General features: G+C 37.5%; 1 protein-coding gene and 1 long non-coding RNA gene across 2 annotated transcripts; both read right to left on the reverse strand.

Annotated features, from left to right (window-relative positions):
• Positions 1-16,773: 16,773 nt before the first annotated feature.
• LOC112029237 (uncharacterized) lies at positions 16,774-17,787 on the reverse strand. Its single transcript, XM_024061930.2, has 2 exons — positions 17,433-17,787; positions 16,774-17,246 (listed from the first exon to the last, which is right to left on the reverse strand). Exons 1-2 carry the CDS (start codon positions 17,785-17,787, stop codon positions 16,774-16,776), a joined length of 828 nt encoding a protein of 275 aa, XP_023917698.2.
• Positions 17,788-18,473: 686 nt separating this feature from the next.
• LOC136066447 (uncharacterized) lies at positions 18,474-20,164 on the reverse strand. The gene is made up of 2 exons (XR_010627939.1): positions 19,313-20,164; positions 18,474-19,223 (listed from the first exon to the last, which is right to left on the reverse strand). It is a non-coding gene; the product is annotated as an uncharacterized LOC136066447 (long non-coding RNA).
• Between the last annotated feature and the right edge of the window lie 569 nt (positions 20,165-20,733).

Raw genomic sequence — 20,733 nt, forward strand, 5'->3', positions numbered from 1 at the left:
CCACCTATTCATAACACAAGTTAATTTAAAATTTCAAGTTGTAATTTCTTTCATTTTTCCCTTTTTTTCCCTCACCAACTGAATAGAGGATTAAAAAAAAATTGAGGAAATAAAAAGGCTGACCAGGTTTTGGCAATGGAGGCAAATTTAGTGAGCTCTAGGTCTTTCAAAGAAAAAGCTCGTTGGAATCCTCCAGTAGAAGAAGAAGAAGAGGCATTGGAGAAGGGTCTGTAGCTGAGGGGATCTCAGTTAGGGTTAGGGTTTCAGAAGTGAGGAAAGCGAATATGGTTGTTGATGGAGATGGAGAAGCTTAGGGCTTGGAGATGGCTATGCCATACAAGCTTAGATGCCATGTTTGAAGCTTGATGATCGACCAAAACAAAAAACAAGGAATGAGTTTTGGGTAGGAATGGCAACGGGTTGGGTTCGAATGAAAGCAAGTCTTGTAGGATTCCTCACATGCAATGGCTTAAATGGCCCTTCAGAATCCCACTTATTCATAACACAAGTTAATTTAAAATTTCAAGTTGTAATTTCATTTTCTCTTTTTTTTCCCTCACCATCCAAATAAAGGATTAAAAAAAAAATGAGGAAATAAAAAGGCTAACCAAGTTTCGGCAATGGATGCTAATTTAGCGAGCTCTAGGTCTTTCAAAGAGGAAGTTTGTTGGAGTCCTCTAGTAGAGGAAGAAGAAGAGGCATTGGAGAAGAGCCTATTGTTGAGAGGAGCTCGGTTAGGGTTTGGGTTAGAGAAGTGAGGAGAGCAAATGTGGTTGTTGATGTAGATTGTGGAATTTAGGGCTCGGAGATGGCTACATTTGATGAGCTTAGAAGCCATGTTTGAAGCTTGATGACCAACCAAAACAAACAACAAGGAATGAGTTTTGGGTAGGAATGGCAACGGGTCAGGTTTGGGGCAGGTTTTTTAATACCCAAACCTGACTCGCGGGCCCATACCCATGATCTGAACCCGGCCTGTTTAATGAATGAGCTTTTTTTAAAACCCCAAACCTGGCCTATCGGGCCCCGCGGGCTCCACGGGCCCCGTTGGGCATGGTACTTCAGGGCCCATTTTGTGGCCCAATAAAAAAAAATGTCTGTTTGATACTGATTTTCTTAGCAACCAAACAGTAAAGGAAAAAGAACACTAAAGAAAATCCAGATCTGAGCAGATCGGAAACAAACAAAACCTATTATTTTCTCAGCAACCAACAGATCAGAAACCCTTCTTTTTTTATTACAATATTTTCCCACATCAAAAGTAAAAACTAGAATTAACACATAAACCCTAGGTTTGAACAAGAAGACCCTACAAAATCAAATCAAACAAGCCGATCCTATTCAACAAAAATAGCACTTAAACTAGAAAATACAAATTCGATTCTTTGAACAAAAAGAACGATTTTCATTGCAAAAGCTTGAGTTCAAGAGGTGAGGGAGATAAGAGAGTTGCAGCCTTGTGAGGTGGAGGAGGGATTGGCGAGGTAAGGGAGGAGCAGCGGTGTCTGCAGGCTGCAGCAAGGTGAGGGAGGCAAGAAGGAAAGACCGTCGAGGTGGAGAATGGAGCTGCGCCGGCGAGGTGAGGTACGTAAGGAGCAACGACACCGTCAAAGTGAGCAGCAGCGGTCTTGTTCAAGTGAGAGTGAGAGAGAGGGTGAGAGTGAATGGGTCTGAGGGATTTAGGGTTGGAAAAGTGAGTATTTATACTTAGGATTTTTTTATAAAAATTTTTTTTAATATTATATATATGGGTCGGGTTCAAGCCGGGTATGCCTAATACCCGAACCCACTTCAGGCTTTTTAATGAAAACCCAGCCCCGACCCTAAGTTAAACGAGCTGGGTAAAACCCAACCCATTAGGGTCGGGTCGAGGCCGGGTACGTGCTGGTCGGGTACATTTTGCCATCCCTAGTTTTGGGGAAGAAAACTCAAGTAGGAATGTCAATGGGCTGGGCCTAAATTTTTACAAAGGGTAGGCTTTTATTCAACATTAAAAACATTTATGACAAAAAAATAAGAAAAATAAAGATCTAAAAATGGTATTTGTGAAACTTGCTTGAAGAATCTTATGAAAACTATACCTTATCTCTCTATGTAAAGTTCATAAATCAAATCTATTTGCATTAAAGAATACACAACGAATCTTACCAAAAAAAAAAAAAATTTGCTCCAACAATATATAATAAGTCTTGCTAAAAAATAACAAAGCAAATTTTAAAAGAAAAAATAAAATAAAAAAGAACCCAAGGTTCAAAATCCAAAAAGCTTAGATATAGTCTAAATACTGATTAATTTTTAGATATTTCTAGAGCATAGAGAATTGTGTTCTCTCATTTTACATTTATGGTGTAGTTCACTCATTAAATTTATGTTGGGGTTCATCAAGAATGTGAGAGTAACGAGCACAATTTTTCCACACTCAGGAAGTAGCTAAGAAATTTTTCAAAATGCTAAATACCTTTTCCTCAGATTGATTGTCACCAAAAAAGGCCCAATCTAGTTAGAGGAATAAGTGTCTTAAAAACTATACAATAGTGAGACATTCTTATATGCAACAAATTTTGCAAATAGTGTTAGAAGACAAACATAAAAGTAGGTTTCTCTAAGAAAAAAAGAACATAAAAGCAGTTGGAAATCCATTCACCTGCAACAACTCTACACTTCAACCAAAATATGGGAATACAATAATTTTTCTATTCTAAATTCATGCATCATCCAAAGAGCTCTCTCTTTTATCTAGTTTTACAACTAAACCAAGAGAACCCAGATCAAAACCAAATCAAACCAACCCCTTCCCACACAAATCAAAATCCACATCATTCAACACCCTTTCAGGGACTGAGTTGCATTAGGGCCAACGAGAGCCATGCCCCCCCCTCCCCCCGCCCACACACACACACACACACACACACACAAGAAACAAATAGAATATAATTTTTTTTTTTAATTTTATAAATAGCTCTATTCAAATTCATTATTTTAAAAAAATAATGTATGAAAATTTTGAAGTGTTTTAATATAATTAAAAATAACAAGATTACAAAAGATGTTTAATAAATCTCCCACTCAAATTTCTTATTTTTGTGAAAATAATACATGAAAATTATTTAGTGATTATAATATAATTCTATTTAAGGCATGCAGGTAAAATAAAATTTATTGTTAAATCCAAAATAAAAAACTTATTTTGTATGATAAATAAATATTGTCTAAAGAGTTCTATTTTTTGTCACTTTGAATTATGTTTTTAATATGTTTAGTTTTTATAATTTTCTTGAGTACTTAAATTTTTATTTTCTTCAATTTCTTGTTATGTTTCTTACTTTTATAGTATTTAATTGATTTATGGGATAGAAAAGAGTGCAAAATCACATAAGATATCAGTTGAAAAGAAAATTGATTATATATATATATATATATATATGTAGGGCTAGGATTTGTGGCCCAAGCCCAAAACAATGAATTTGTAGAGAATGGGTAAAAGAGCTAGGTTGATTATGGAATCGACAAGAATTAATCACAACCCTCAAGTATAAACCAACATGAATTTACACGTAAAGAATTGGTGTCCGAAAAGGCATATTATTGATTATGTGGTGAATACAGATCTTAGGGTTACAATAAAGCTTTTTTGTTTTCTTCTCCCTCCTTCTCCCCTTTTTCTCAAGAGCTTCTTTCCTTTATATAACCTCCTTCCCCATCATCTCCATCGTCCACTTGTTCCTCATCTGTGACTCTACTTGAGTATATGTCACGTCAAGTATTTCCTCTGGCTTTCTGTGAGTGGCGGTAGACGAGGTTACACTGTTCAGAGATCTTCTTCACATAAATGCGGCCAGAGAAGTTGCTGCAGTGTCTTAAATGCGGTGGTAGCAGCTTTTCCTTTAGATATTTCCTCATTTTTATCTTCTCCAGATATACCCAGAGCTTATCTTGATCATTGGGGTCGCTAGGAAAATCATTCGGACTTTCCACACGTTTGATCAATCAATACTATTCGCGTCCGAGGAACAGAATCTCCTCGGACGGAAGGCGGTCTCCTCGGACGGCAATCATCTTTTTTTCTGGGGATCCTCCTTCCAGATGAGCCTTGCCTTTACCATCTCCTTCTCTTCGGACGCACAGTAATCCTCGCATGGAGATCTAGGCCCACTACATTAGACTGGGCCTTTTCCCCCCACAATATATATATATATATAATTTTTAGAGTGTGTTGATCCTTTAGTATATTCTACAAGTTTGTCGAATTGTGAGTGGTAAATAAATTTATTTTTTTTTTGAAATTAAACTCCAAAATTTTAAGCAAAGCAAAAATTATCTCATAATAAGTTAAAAATATATTACAAATAACATATAAATACTTTATTTAAATTCAATTTTTTATATAAAATTTGTAGATATTATATATATATATATATGTAATCAAAACTTATACAATTTAATATGAAAGATACTATTTGATGCTGTGAAGAATCAGTAGGTTAAACGCTCTGGCTTCAATGGCTAATAGTCCTAGTGAAGGCCTGCAAGGATGAACACGCTGTCAAAGGGGACTGGGGCGGACCGGCCTAACACCCTCCGATGGCTAAGTCAGTTTCTCACAAGAATGGAATTCTAACTTTTTTTGGAGTAAAATATCAGAATGTCCTTACCTTTGTTTGATTCATATCGGTCCTTATATAGAGAACCTTGGAGCAGTTATTGGTTTAGTAACTTCCCCCAGATTCGTGGAAATCAGGAATTCCGGAAATAACTTCCTCAACAGCTACAGAAGTTGCAACCGCTAGTGGAAGTTAAGTACTTAGGAGAAATTGGTGGCGATGAGTATGGGTTGATTAACTGCTCCAGGATTTGCCTAAGTGCTATGTGGTCATCCATGTGCTTTGCCCATGGACGACTCTTTGTTCATAGACTGATGTTGTGTGGTCGTCCATGCGCTTTGCAAATGGACGACTCTTTCGTCCAGATGGTCTATGGTCATTTAGCTAACCAATGCTCATGGACAACTCCTTTGGACGAACCAGAGATTGTCAACTTTGCTATCCCATCAGTATCTAAATAAAACATATGAAATTATAGAAATTAAAAAGAAGAAATTATACTAAGAAATTCTCAATAATTTTAGTTTAGTTATCTCTTACCAAATATGAAAAATTTGCTCAAATTTATAGGTGAATAGTAAACACACAATTGTGTACGACCTTGTGTGTATGTGTGTGTATGCGCGTGTGATTTGAATTTTATATAATTTTATTTTGGTCCTAAAGGTTAGCCCCCCAAGTTAAGAATTTTAGCTTCGTACCTACATCTTCCTTTTGCCTTTGCTTTTGTTTTCAACTATTTGGTTTATTTTCAAAAAAGCCTTAGAAAGGATATTATAGCATTGTAGAATATTTTTATTTTTTAAAAAACAAACAAAATTCTGTCACATTTGTTAAAGGGTGTTGTGATAATATATATATATATATATATCAAATTATTTAAGCTTGCAGAATTTTTTTTTCTTGATCCCGTTAAGAGAATTAGAAATATTTTCAATGAGTTAGGTCATTGGATGAACGAGGGGCAAGAAAGTAAGGTTTTTTTTTTTTTTTTTTTTAACAAACACACACAGAAGAAAGGAGAGAGAAAGTAAATTTTTTATTTATTTATTTATTTTTTTAAAAAAAACAAACACACACATGAGAGAGGAGAGAGAAAGTAAGTTTTGAGTCTTGATGGAGTACTTAATAAATAAATGAACACGGGTACAAATTTTTTAGAGAAAGGGGAAGATTGCTGGGTACAGGTGGGATTGAAGAAATATAGTTCACCTATGGATACAACCATTCTTACTTCCAATTTTATAATTTATTGACTTGTGAGATTGAAAGTGTGCAGCATAAAGTGGTGGGTCACACGAGACAGAAAATGTTGACCATTCACAATCATACAAGTCAACAAATTATAAAATTAGGTATGAGATTAGTTATATCACTAGAATTATTCATAAAAACAAAATCATTTGGATCACAAATTCAAAAATCAAATAATGTGATTGGAAACAAACTACTTTGTTGCAATTTATATTATATATACACACAATCTCTTAGTGGGAGAAGAAACAGCTCAGAACTCAAGTAAGGATTACCCTAAACTATTCAAAGCACCAAAAATTAACACGTGTTTCAGATGCATACATGATACAGCTCCACGCTTGCCTTATTTTTCCATCAATATATTCTTCTTCCATGAATGAATCAGCATTGAACCATGCAGCTAGCATTTTAAGTGCATGGACTTAATCAACCATATTGCAGATAATATATAGTAAGAAAATGAGAAGCAAGCTAACAGAAATAAAAGGAAAAGAAAAGCAAAAAGGATTTGGGACTATGACTGTCGACGAAGCAAAATAGCAAAAAGAGAGGAAGAAAAGGGCTATGCGGAGTATATCATAATCGAATGGAATGAGAAGAAAAATTGTTACGTAAGAGAACATAAATGTCACAGAATTTGAAGCCAAGAACAACCAAAAGGGAAGAAGCCAATGGGGGTCCCTGCAATCTTTTCAACAAGAGCACTTTTGTTGAAACTTCGGTTGGGTTTCATGTATACTAGAGCAAGGGAGTCAATTTCGTACCGGAAGCCATTTTAGTTTGGCCGAAAAAGGGAATATTTCGGTACTGGTTAATACCGGTGTACCGTTTTGGGTTTACTGCTATTTTATTATTAAATTAATAAATATTTTATATAATCTATTAAAAATTGTAATTAAGTCCATCCCGAATTTATTTTTGACGAGAAGTCCATCCCAAATTATTATGTTCAGCTCCAGCCAAGTGTTAAAATTCAATATAAATATATATTAACGACTAATTTGAGAATGAAAAAAAAAAAAATCAATACTTATAATTAGTAACTTAATATTTGCCACCTGGAAGGTTGACAAACCACATAAATTCATTGATTTGTCCACAACTCTAATTTTTTGTTGAGAAAATTAAAAGAAGGAAAAATCAAAGAGAGAGATAGAGAAACTTTACTGGAACCACGGCCGGAATTGGTGGAGCGTAACACAGTATGAAGATTGAGCATCAACTTCTCTCTTTCCCAATTTTCTCCAAACCCAAACCCTAACCTTCTCTGATTTGGGTTTGAACCAAATCGGCAAGGCTGGCTCACCGCAACCACCACCTCCAACGGTGGCTTCTTCTCTCCTTCGACCAAAATCTCTTTCTTTGTCTCTCAATCTCATTTCCCTCCATAGATCAAACCTGAAAGATCATCAACTTCTCTCTTTCCCGATTTTCTCCAAACCCAAACCCTAACCTTCTCTGATTTGGGTCTAAAAAGCATCAATGTCTCTCTCTACACTCGATTCTCTCCAAACCCCAACCTTTACTCTCTCTCTGATCTGGGTCTAAAAAGGATGCGTGTATGGGTGTCGAGATCTCTGGTGAGCTAAGGTTTTTTCTTTGTTTTTGCTGATGGGTTTGAGTTGAGTATACTAGAAGTGGAGGTTGAGAGAGTTTGAACTTTGAAATTTGAGAGAGAGAGAGAGAGTTTGAACGGCTGGTGAGAGTTTAAGAGTTTAACTTGAGTTAAGTGTGGTGTTAACATTTTAAATGACGTGTCCAGTTTTTGGTCCTTGATAATTTTGGACGAAATCCTCACCGTGTACTGGAGCCTCTCCATTTCAAAGGGAAATGGAGAGGATCCGGATCCACTTTTTAGCGGGTAGACTGTGGACTTTCACTTACTTTTTGAAACATGGGGTATAGCTAGGCAATGAAATAAAAGTGATATGGAAGAATTATGGCAGGTACCATTAGCTTAACCCGTCAGCTTCTGTTCTGGCTGACGGGTCAAGTTGTGACGTAAGCTAAACATAGTGAAATGCATGCTGACTAGATCAAGACAAAACCGACTATTAAAACTGACAATTTAACAGCCCTTTCGAGGTGTGAAAAAAATTTTAAGTGTGATCACCCCATCGGTTCAGGGAGCCCTATAGTGGCCTTTTTAAGCCCTATGTGACGTTTTAGCCTGCGGCGTTTTTCTGCAAAAAAAAAAAAAAAAAAAAATTTATGAGGGTAATCATTGCATACCAAGTTTAGGGAGCCTATAGTGGCATTTTTAAGCCTTATAGTGACATTTTAAAGCCCTATAGTGGCGTTTTCAAACTCGAGTCTATAAAACTCGATTTCCACATGGATTTTTTTCCACATCATGCCCATCCGCTTACAAATCGAGACTTAAAAACTCGAGTTTTAGACACTCGAGAAGCTAGTTTTCAACATTGTTTTGAAACATGACAACTAATTAAATTTTTTGATATTTATTGTTATTTGGAAAGGGTGTTCCAAAGAGTTGTTGACGCCGACGAAAAGGAGAGGAGAAAATAACACACGACGAAGAAGAAGTTGAAGGCGCTTGCGGTTGGGTTTGAAGAGCATTTCTTATACCGGCCGGAAGCACAAAAACCATCTGAAATGGCCGGTATAGACGGAAACATCCGAAACATCTAGTATTTAAACCGGTACATTTTAAGACGTTTTCGTACCGGTTTGGTGACCGGTACGGTACGAATTTCACTTCATTGGCTTTAACTAATCCTAGCATTACTCGGCATTTTTATTCTAGTTCCTTTTTTAAAATGCCATCTACATGCACTTATTACAACTTTAAGAACCTAAGATCGTCAATTTTGTCATTGGGCAGTCATGTAAGATAAGAGCTGCTAGCTATAAAAATGGTTGTTTGAATGCTAGAAAAATATAAGATTTACCTTGTATGGAAGAGTTCTTCTATTCTTTATGCAGCTTTTGCAATTGTAGGTGCATGTGAAAAAATCTCACTGGAATTTTTTTTTTGGTGCATGGTAGCTTAAGGCTTGGATCATGCTCTAGGATAGGAGGGTTTTAATGATTTTGTTACCCCTAAATTAATTTGTTTAATATGTGTAGGTGTGGTATGTCTATGGTATGGAGAGTGAAGAGGACCTAAGGCAATAATCTTTCTTTATCAGTTGATTTCACTATTCTTTATTCTCTTCATAGTAGCTAAATGATAATGTTTCTGCTTGTGTGTTTTTTACTTCGTTGGCCTGCAACTTTATTTTGTTAATTGAAGTCTTTGCTATTTGTTGTCTATTTCATCATCGATGTCATTTTTTTTAGCCTACAACTATAGGTTTATTATATCTTGCTATTTGTTGGTAGTCAGAATTCTTGAATCTTGATGTGTCTACAGATTGGGAAGTGCATAGAAGTCTTGAATTTTTATATGAGGATCTAAGGCAACAAATTTTTTTTTAATCAATTTATCAATTTATCTCATCATTCTCTCCCCAACTTGTGAAGATTAATGTTTCTGCTTGAATGTTTCTCTAGTTTGTGCTAAACAATGGAGTTTCATTATGTCCTGCTATCTATTGCTAATTCAAAGACTTTAATCATGATGTGTCTACAGGTGGAAAAATTATGATTTACTCTTTCAGCAAGAGTGTGTAAAAGTCTTTCAATTATCATTCTCTTTTGATTTTACGTTTTTTAACCCTTGAACATGATCTTGTCTCTTGTTCAATTTATTTTATGGACTTTGTTTCTTTGCAGATTTTTTAAGGCGTTTATGTTGGATCAATGTCTGCTTTTCTAGATCAATTTGATCCTCTTTATTAGGAGCCCAAATATGTATACTCTCTTCCCTTATTGTTGTCTGGCAGGTTGTTATTTATTTTTGATAAAAAATGTAAGAACTTTTTATTAGGGAATAGCCAACCCAAGTACATTAGAAATGTACTATAGTGGCAGAAATTTGTCACCCAAATTACAATGATCAAGAAGAACAGGGAGGACAAAGAAGTGCATGAAGCTAAAACTAAGCTCCATTCAAGGAGAGTATGGAAGAAAAAGGACTGGCAGGTTATTGTGTGTTCCAAGTATTGAAAATTCAATTTGTAAATGAAAATTGCTGACTTTAATAAACTCCAGCATTGGTCATCATGATTGTCCTGGTTCCTTTTTCTATTGCCATCAACTTGCACTCATGACAACTTTAGAACTTAAGATCATTTTTTTCTATTGCCATCAGCTTTGGTCTATATTGTGAAAAATAAATAATAAATTGTGATTCATTATTGGGCAATCATATATGTTAAATATTTGCATATTTTAAACATGGTTGCTCTTTAAATTTCAGAACAGTACATGTGTATGCTTCCTTCTGTCTTTTGTATAGGTTTTAAAGTTATCACTTCTATGGATGTGGTTTGTATAGTTGGACTGCGTGGGGGTGATATTTTGAGGCTTATGGCTCTGTTGCCCCAATTCTTGTGTTTAAAAAATTTCATGCTGTTTTCTACTTCGGTGGCAATGTTTGATGGGGGACCTCAGGTAATAAACTCTCTTTATGTCTTGATTTCACTATTTTTTTTTTCTTAATTTGAAGTTTTAAGTATTGGAGTAAGATATTTATGAGTTAGAAAAACAATTTGTTGGACTGACATTGGGTTGAGAACAGGCTTCTATTGCAACTGTGTTTTAGTTTTTGCTTTTGATCCTAATACTCCCTCAACTACTTACTTGACCCTTAGGAGGTTTTTGGTTTTCTGTTATATATATATATATAATATTATTTTTTTCTTTCTTTGTAATATTTANGGGCTGAAGTCCCAAGTCCAACTGACGGCAATTTGAAGCCTCTAGGCAACTGAACGAAGCGTGAAGCTGACACTAGCTTAGCTGAAGAGAAGTGCAGGCTGACGGTTTAAAGGATGACGGTTCTATGAAGACCATAACTTGGCCATCACGCATGGATTTTAGGGAAATTGCTTGTATTCCACGCCCAGTATCAGAGTCCTATAAGGAAAGGATTCCGCAATCTACGCGCATAAGGATTCCTATAAGGAAAAGACTTCTACTCCAAGGAAGAAAGATCCACCCTTTACTACTATAAAACCCCAACACCCTCATAGGCCGAGGTACGCATACTTAATCCCTCTCTAGCACTCTAGAGTTGAAAGAAGTTCTAACTTGACCTTCGGAGGGTATTTGGCCGGCACCACACTGGTGCTCCCTGTGAGGTTTTTTCCTTTTTGTTGTGCAGGTGATGCCGTTTGGTTTAAAAAACGCCGGTGCAACTTACCAAAGGCTTATGAACAAGATGTTCGCACAGCAGATCGGGAGAAACGTCCAGGTATATGTCGACGACATGTTGGTCAAAAGTCGAAGGGAAGAAGATCATTTAGAAGACCTCAGGGAGACATTCAACACCCTTCGCTCTTACAATATGAAGCTTAATCCGGAAAAATGTGCCTTTGGGGTGACGGCAGGAAAGTTCTTAGGATTCATGGTGTCCCAGAGAGGCATCGAGGCCAATCCGGACAAGATCCGGGCTATAATGGAGATGGCACCACCAAGAAATGTAAAGGAGGTACAAAGCCTCAACGGCAAGATAGCAGCGCTAAACAGGTTCGTCTCCAGAGCAACAGACAAGTGCTTAGTCAACCAGATAAGCGGGGAGTATGAATGCAAAGGCGAAAGAATGAAGAAGTATCTGGAGCAAGCAAGGAGAAGAATGAACGAGCTGAAGGTCAAAATTACGCAGATCCCCGGGGCGAAAACGAGCAAGCCGACCGCTTGGCCAAAGCCGCCTCCGCCGAACACATGGTCGCCATTAGTAGTACACTCTCCTTCACGCAGCTCTCTCCACTCATCAGTGCGGTCGACATACAGGAGCTCGATCCCCAGCATGATTGGACCACGCCGTTAACCTCCTTTCTGAAAAACGGCATACTACCAAATGATAAGGGGGCAGCAAGGAAACTGAAGGTTCAAGCGGCGAGGTTCGTCCTGATCAGAGATGTTTTATACAAAAGAGGTTTCTCCCGCCCCTACCTACGATGCTTAGGTTCTGAAGAAGCGGATTACGTCATGAGAGAAGTACACGAGGGAATTTGTGGAAACCACTCAGGTTCAAGGTCGCTGGTACACAAGTTAGTACGAGCTGGGTACTTTTGGCCAACAATGCAAAAGGATGCCGAGGCTTATGTGAAGGCTTGCGACAAGTGCCAAAGGTTTAGCAACATCATCAGGCAGCCACCCGAAGAACTAACCCCAATGACGGCACCATGGCCGTTCGCTCAGTGGGGATTGGACATTATGAGACCATTCCCCACGGCAATACGACAACTGAAATTCCTAGTCGTCGGTATTGACTACTTCACCAAGTGGGTAGAAGCTGAAGCATTGGCCACCATCACAGAAAAAAACGTGCGGAGCTTCGTCTGGCGATGCATCATATGTAGGTTTGGCATTCCAAGAATCTTAGTCTCGGACAACGGAAAGCAATTCAACAACGACTCCTTCAGGGACTTCTGCTCGCAGCTAGGGATACGGAACCACTACTCCTCTCCCGCCCACCCCCAAGCCGAGCATACTATGGGCCTACAGGACAACAGCAAGGACACCAACAGGAGAGACACCATTCCGACTAACGTACGGAAACGAAGCAGTCATCCCAGCTGAAGTCGGCCTTACAAGCTACAAGGTGCACAACCACGACGAAAAAAGGAATGATGAAGCCATGCGTCTGCAACTTGATCTGGTGGACGAAGTTAGGATGGCAGCAGAGCAAAGGCTTGCACGGTACCAGGACCGCATGGCCAAACATTACAACTCCTGGGTCAAACACAGAGACTTCCAGGTAGGGGACCTCGTTCTAAGAAAGGTGATGGGAGCAGCAAGAGACCCCACTCAAGGGAAACTCGGCCCAAACTGGGAAGGACCTTACCGAGTTACGGCACGGCAAAGGAAGGGAACCTACCATCTAGAAACACTGGACGGACGGAAGCTACCACATCCATGGAATGCTGAACACCTACGGAAATACTACCAATAGGGGCGACGTCCACATAAAGCAAAAATTGCTTTTTGGTATGACGCCAAGACCTACGGATTACCTTCTCAAATATTTGCTACAATAAGCCCAAAGGGCAGTTTTTCTTTTTCTACTTAAGTATTTGCTACAATAAGCCCAAAATGGGCAGATTTTGTTTTTGAATTACTTTTTATATAGATGCATGGCAATAAGAGGAATTTACTTAGAACTACTGATGTGTTTCTACTTACAAATATGAGGATATTAAAGATTGACAAATTGACCATCCACAAAGTGGACGGGATCCAAAGGCTGACGGTCCATCCACAAAGTGGACAGGATCAAAAAACTGACGGTCTAAAAGTGACCAAGTCAATCATCTCAGCTCTCAAGCTCTCAGCTCTCAAGCTGACGGTTTAAAAAGAGTGACCAAGTCAATCATCTCAGCTCTCAAGCTGACTGACCAGTCCCCAACCATCTCAGCTCTTAAGCTGACGACCAAGTCAATCATCTCAGCTCTCAAGCTGACGGTTTAAAAGATTGGCCAAACCCAACCATCTCAGCTCTCAAGCTGACGATTTAAAAGAGACTGACCAAGTCAGTCATTTCAGCTCTCAAGCTGACGGTCTAAAAGACTAAATATTGTCAAGACCACAATCATTTCAAGCTGACGGTCTAAAGACTAAATATTGTCAAGACCACAATCATTTCAAGCTGACGGTCTAAAGATGGCCAAAGTCCAAGATGGACAAGAGGCTAAGTGACCGAATCCACAAATGGACGAGCAAAACAGCCGACGGTATAAAAATGACCAGATCCACGAAATCGGCAAGACAACCGAGATTAACTGACGGAATACACGGACCAATAAATAGGCTAACAGTCTAAAAAAGGGCCAAATCCGTCAGTCCGCAACAGCTTTTTTTTTCTTTCTTTGTAATATTTAAAAAAAAAAAGACTATTATTTTAATCTACATTTTTATTATTGGAGATTGGATGTCTTGCTTGACTAAGTTGTCGGTTTTTCTAATTTAAGTGGTGATGCATTTGTGGTACTTTAGCTAGGTTGATTTTGTTTGGTTGCTTCTTGATGAAACATTGAGATCTGACTCACGAGCTCCAATCTCTACCTTCGAGTGCCGCTAACAGCCATCGACGACGAGCCCATGCCGCCTCTTCGCTGTCGACTCCAGCGAAGCCATCATGACTCCTCCCTGAAGTTCCTTCTCTTTAGTTTTACCCTGTACTTCTTTCTTTAGTTTCAGTGTTTAGTGTTTGACGTGATACTGTTTGGTAGGCTTTAGTTTTATATTAAAGTCTTTCTTTATTGTATTTCAAAAAAGAAAAAAGTCAAAGGCAGAAAAGTTCCAGCAGACAGTAGAGTTCATTTACAAGCCACACTCATCAAGCCCTACATAATGTTCAGTACAGAGCACTAGCCAAAGCCCAGATTACCAAGCCCATGTTCATTTCAGAGTGTTGAAAGTCTATTCCAGTGAATCATGGTAGTCTTAGAAGCGCCAATATTTGATGGACATCCAGATCCATGGACCCTCATCAATTGGCTAGATGAGATGGATCAATTCTTTGATCAAATATGTCTACCAGATGTTAATAAGGTGTCATATGCTAATAAGGTTAGGTTTGCCAGGTTGAAATTGAGGAGTAGAGCTAGAGACTTTTGGCGTAGTATCGTGAATCATCGCAAAGTAAGGAGCAAGCCTGCCATAACTGATTGGAATGAAATGAAACAAATACTTAGAGAGAAATATGTTCCCCAATGCTATCAAGAGAATTATCAACCTCAATCCTCTCATGGGAATTTTCTACACCACAGAGACAGTATTCAACAAGAAAACACCTCATCCTTCCGTCAAGAACTCTCTACCATAGCTCAAGACTTAAGAAAAATAATGGTTTTGCTAGATTCTTCTACTCAAAAAAAGGATGCTAAGGTTCCACCAAAGACTAATGTTGAAATAGAGGTACAAGTGCCAATAGATGATGTTTCAACATTCATGCAGCAAGAAGAAACTAGTATAGAGTCTACACAAGAAGAGAAATTTCAACATGTGAGCGAAGATTTAGAGGGTGCACTTGATGTGGAGGTTGATTCTAATGAAAGTGGTATTGAGCCCTTCATGATCCATGAGGTTGATGAGCATCTACAGGTTGTTGAAGTCCAAAAGGTTGATGCTATGATTCAAGATAAAATTGTTCCTGTTCAACACATTGATTTTGTGTTTCTAGAGGAGTTTTATGGTGTCATGGAATTGAAGGTTATTCTACTCTCAGTGCTTCCTAGGGTGATTTTTGATCTGAAGGAAGTATTATGCACCAAAGTCTTAATTCTTCATCACTACAAAACTTGAGGTCGAGTTTTCTTAAACCAGGAGAGTATAATGCAGGAGTATAACCAAAAGTTATTTCAGTATTTCATTTTAGATTTTCAGTGGATAATTTCAGATTGTAACATAGTTATTTGTTTAGTTTGGATTGGTATTTGAGTTTGGTTAGGATTAGTAGTTTATCATTATCATTTGTTTAGTATTATCAGATTAGTATTTGAAATTATTTAGGATTTATTTAGGAGAGTTTATCCTTATCTTTGTGATTCCTGGAAGCTGCATATAAAGCTCCAGATGATTTCTTTTGTAGACAGGCTATGATTATTATTATTGAGATTATTTGCAAAGATTGCATTGTGTTTGTTTGGTGGTGAAGCCAAACACCTTAGGTGGGAAGCCTAGGTTGTCATACATCAAAAGTCCTAAGACTATAGTAGAGATAGATACCGGGGCATTAGTGGGGCTCTCCATAGCATGACAAACATTAATGGAGTCAGTTTCGAAAATGACATCTCTGACTCCTATGTCCCATGCAAAAATAGTGGCTTCATCTAGCGCTTTAGCCTTTGCTTCCAAAGGACCCAAAGGAAGAGGTAAGTGCTTGCTTAAGGCGGTAATGACTGATCCAAAATGGTCCCGAATGATCACACCGATTCTAGTCATGCCGAGGTGGGAGAAAACTTTAGTGTTCACCATGGGACTGTAGGTGGGACCCAACGACCATCCGTGGCTTCCTTGAACTGGGTGGGCCAAAGTTGAGCAAGCTGGTATTCCTGCAGTAGTGAGCGAGCCCGCATCATGATTTCATGCGGATATGATTTGTTAGAGCATTCGCAGCAGTGGAGCTAAAAATTTAGCTTTTTAGCTCTACCAAAAGTTACTTTATCTATTTTACCTACACACATGCTGCAACAATGGATCTATTTTAGCTTTCAACACAATAAAATAATATAAACATCACAATAAAATAAAATATCGACTATAATAAAATAATATATCTACTACAATAAACAACAATCACAACCATCTGCAACCACCACCGCTACCGCCACTGCCACCGCAGCCGCCGCCGCCGCCACCGCAGTCGCCGCCACCGCCACCACCGTAGCCGCCGCCGTTGCCACCGCCGCCAACGCCATCGACTCTTCCACCGCCGCCGCCGCCGCCATATGATAGCAAATAATCGTCTAGTATAAACAAGTTATTTTTTTAACCCTAAATTATACTTATACATTTTTTTTTTTTTTTTACTAAAACAATTTTTCAATCATCATGATAGTCTATCGTCTCAATTGTCCAGAAGCAATCTTGAAACAATGTGAACTATGAAATGAAGAAACTTTATAAGAAAACATATAAAATAGAACACATATTATAGCAGGAACAATGTAGTCCATACATTACTCACATACATAACTCAAACCAAATTACAATAAAACTCACTCATTAGCACAAGTTCCTATGACTCATGATTCTCAACATACAAAAAAGAAAATTCCTACGACTCGCCTTGCAATTGCCATAAATGTTCAATGAGGTCTGACTGGAGTTGAAAATGAATTTCTCAGTCTCTAATGCGTTCATGCCTCTCAATGTATAACATAAATCCATCACTTTGTTCACGTAACACTTGCAGAGGAGGATTATCCACTTCATCAATTTGTTCATAATCTGAGTCTACTACTTCATTCTCATCCCGCTCATCTTCAACAATCATGTTATGGAGAATTATGCACGCTTTTATGATCTTTTGGAGTGTTTCAAGATGGAAAAATCGTGCAGGTCCACGAACAATTGCGAAACGTGCTTGAAGCACTCCAAATGCACGCTCAACATCCTTCCTACACGCCTCTTGGGCTGCTGCAAATAATTTATACTTCTGTCCTTGTGGAGATGAGATTATTTTCACAAATATTGCCCACTTTGGATATATGCCATCAGCAAGGTAATATCCCATTGTGTAGTCATGACCATTGATTGAGTAATGTACTGTAGGAGCACGTCCTTCAGCAAGTTCATTAAATACATGAGACCGCTCTAATACATTAATGTCATTATTTGACCCAGGTAACCCAAAAAATGCATGTCATATCCAAAGATCATATGATACTATTGCCTCCAAAATAATAGTAGGCTCACGAATATGACCACAATATTGACATTTCCATGCAGATGGACAATTTTTCCACTTCCAATGCATGCAATCAATTGAACCTAATATACCTGGAAAACCTCGGCGTTCGCCATGAGCTAACAGTCTAGCAATGTCTTCATTGTTTGGCTTTCTCAAGTATTCTTCAGAGAAAACATCAATTACCGCAGTAACAAATTTTTTCAAACTTTCTAATGTAGTACTTTCTCCAATCCGTACATATTCATCTATGAAATCACCCAATACTCCATATGCAAGCATTCTAAGTGCAGCAGTTATCTTTTGCAATGAAGATAAACCTAGTTTGTTGGCACTATTTCTTTTTTGAATAAAGTAAGAGTCATGAGCTTCTACCTTAGATTGAATACGGAGAAAAAGAGAACGCTTCATCCGAAATCTCCTACGAAATACAGTAGGTGGATACATTAGTGTGGGAGCAAAATAATCAAGAAAAAGCCTCTCATGGCTTGCTAAATGATTACGTCGGATAGAACGTTAACGTTTAGGTTGTGATGTTTCCTTGACAAGTTCTTCGATTATCTCATCTTCATCTGAGTCGTAAAAAATGAACTTGCGAACCAAATAGTGATTCATGGATGCAACCTTCAAGACAATTGTAAAGCAATTATTACTATAGATGCAAGATTAAAGCCAAGTGACATAAGCCACAACAAAATGAATATAACTAATTCACGCATAAGTCACAACACAAACATAATATGGTGCTTATCCTCAGCATTTATCAAATATAAGTATATAACCAAAAAATAAAAATTCCTCTCAGTAGGACCTTAATCTTAAAAAGATAAGTAAATGGTTAAATAAGAAATACTATGAATGCTCATTGTTCATAGATTTATTCTAAGACCTGTCATCTCAAAACCAAGCATATAATACTAGGAATATTCAATGAATAGAAATAATTGGATCAAAGACACTTATAGTGGCTATAACAGCAATGTCTTCATAGATTTATTCTAAGACCTGTCATCTCAAAACCAAGCATATATCAATTATATCAAGATATATAATAGTATCATTTTTTAGTCTACAAACAATTATATCAGTGCCTATCACAAGATTGAATGGAACTTAATAAAAGATAAAAAAGATTGCACTTCAAAGTCTTTGTTGGATTGCACTTCAAGTCACAACACAAACACATACATTTAGTTTAAGATTAAAGTCAAGTGACATAAGCCACTACAAAATACATAAAGTTAAAAACAAAATACATAAAGGCTTACATAAGCCACTACAAAATACATAAAAGACTAAACTACATCCAAAATACAATAAACTCCATTAATTATGTGAACTTCGTCTTGCTATGATTTTCTCTTGGAGTTGCTCATAAAATGTTTTTTGTGCTCCGGTCAAGCCACTTGTATCTATCATCATGATTCTCTCCTCCTCCAACTTTTCTATTATCTCAAATTTTTTCTTCTCAATCATGACTTTTTCCTTCTCAATCTTTAGTTTTTTTTCATTTCTTTCCTTCTCAACTGCAAGTTTTTTTCTCTCAATAGATATTTTCTTCTCTTCCAATCGAGTTACATCCTCAATCAATTTCAATTTCTTGGCCAAATATTCCCCTACATCTTTTCCGGGGGCTTTGTTCTTTCGGATGGCCTTTTTGGCCTTCCTACCAATAGGTCTCTCAACATTGGAAGAGTCCCAAGTCCGGACCCACAATCACCTTCGCCAATAGATATTGACTTCAGAGTTGGAGGCATGAATGATCTCGATTTAGCACTGCTAGGATCGACAAACTTTGGTTGATCCTTTAACATGAGCCAACAATGGTCAAGAAGAAAGGCTTTCTTGTACTTCTCTAAATACAAAGCCTTCGCATCTTTAATCTAAAAAAATTAAAAGAAATATAACATGATTAATATCTTCAAACTGTTTGTGAATGGACATGTTAACACTATTGCAATATAATTTATACCTTATCTTCTTCGGTTGTACCACTTTGATGAAGTGCATCAACTTGAGCCATACACTCGGCAAACTTATTTGTCTTTTCACTAATCGATCCCCAACGACTTATCAAGGAGACAATAGTACGTGTGGTACCAAATGTATTGTACTTCTTGAAGTACTCCCAAACTTTTTTACGAAATGTATTTTGTGTTTGTTCATTACTATTTATGGCATCAACACTAGTATTGAGCCATGCTACCACTAGGAGTTTATCTTCCTCTAAACTAAAGTTAGTGCCCCGTTTTCCTTTTGAAGAAGAGGCATTTTCAACTTGAGGTTGAGGTTGAGGTGGAGGTGGAGAATTAGAAACTGACAAAGGAGTATTTTGAGACGTTCCCAAAAATTATGAATCAATTTCTATATCCCCATTCATGATACCCATAAAATCCCATTGTGTGTCTCTACGTGATTTCATAAAATTAGAAAAGAAAAATGTAAAGTTCCCTGCACACAGAAAATTCCCAAACTTACATTTATATCAAAACTTAAAATACTTAGAATTATAAACAATAGAACATGATTATGCATATCAAAACTCAAAACTTCCTTGCACACAGAAAATTCCCAAACGTACAGTTATATCAAAACTCAAAACCAAACTAACAATTTCTCATTAAACTTCCCTGCACATAGAAACGTGTGCTCTGTTTCTAGTTTTGTGCAACAAAACATATCCAACAAAATCCACCCAAATCAAAGCACACCATCTTACAAAATCCATAATAATCATCATCATCAATGAGAAACTACCGTATTCATCCATTAAGAACATTATTCAGCAAGTTCATCATCACTCACACTTGCAAAGCAACAATAATCATCATCAATCTAATATACAAATTCACCATTCATCAATAATCATCATCAAACCAATAATCATCATTCACCGTATTCATCCATAATCATCATCAATCTACCAAAATAATCTACCAAAATCACCAAGCCAATAATGCAGAGCAACAATAAAAAATCATATATCAAAAATAAAAAACAGAGATATGAAGTGGATTGGCATGAATCATATATCAAAAACATCCACATGAAGTGGATCCAAATCAAAAACCCAAAGTGGATCGGCGGCACACTTGCAGAAGAATATACCAAAATCAAAAACCCAAAACATCCACATGAAGAAGACAGAGACTGACCTGAAGTGGATCGGCGGAAGAGAAGTGCGTTGAGGCAGATCGACGGCGACGTTGAGAGAGTGAGCTTGAGAGGCTTGAGATGAGAGCTGACAGTGAAACAGAGAGAGTGAATGAGAGTGAACGAGACCGGATTTGATAAAATGAAAAAAAAAAAAAAAAAAAAAAAAAGCAATCTATACCGGAGTGAGCTTGAGGTGGATGGGCCGGCGATGACAGCGAGCTTGAGAGGAGAGATTTG

This window comes from Quercus suber, unplaced genomic scaffold (genome assembly GCF_002906115.3).
Source record: "Quercus suber isolate HL8 unplaced genomic scaffold, Cork oak 2.0 scaffold_35, whole genome shotgun sequence".
NCBI lineage: Eukaryota > Viridiplantae > Streptophyta > Magnoliopsida > Fagales > Fagaceae > Quercus > Quercus suber.

Bases quoted from the DNA above. Each gene is read 5' to 3' on its own strand.
- LOC112029237 (XM_024061930.2), bottom strand. From the start codon at position 17,787: ATGTATCCACCTACTGTATTTCGTAGGAGATTTCGGATGAAGCGTTCT. The intron at 17,247-17,432 runs GTATATTAGGTT...TTAATGTATTAG, and splicing joins CGAACGCCGAGGTTTTCCAG to AGCGGTCTCATGTATTTAAT.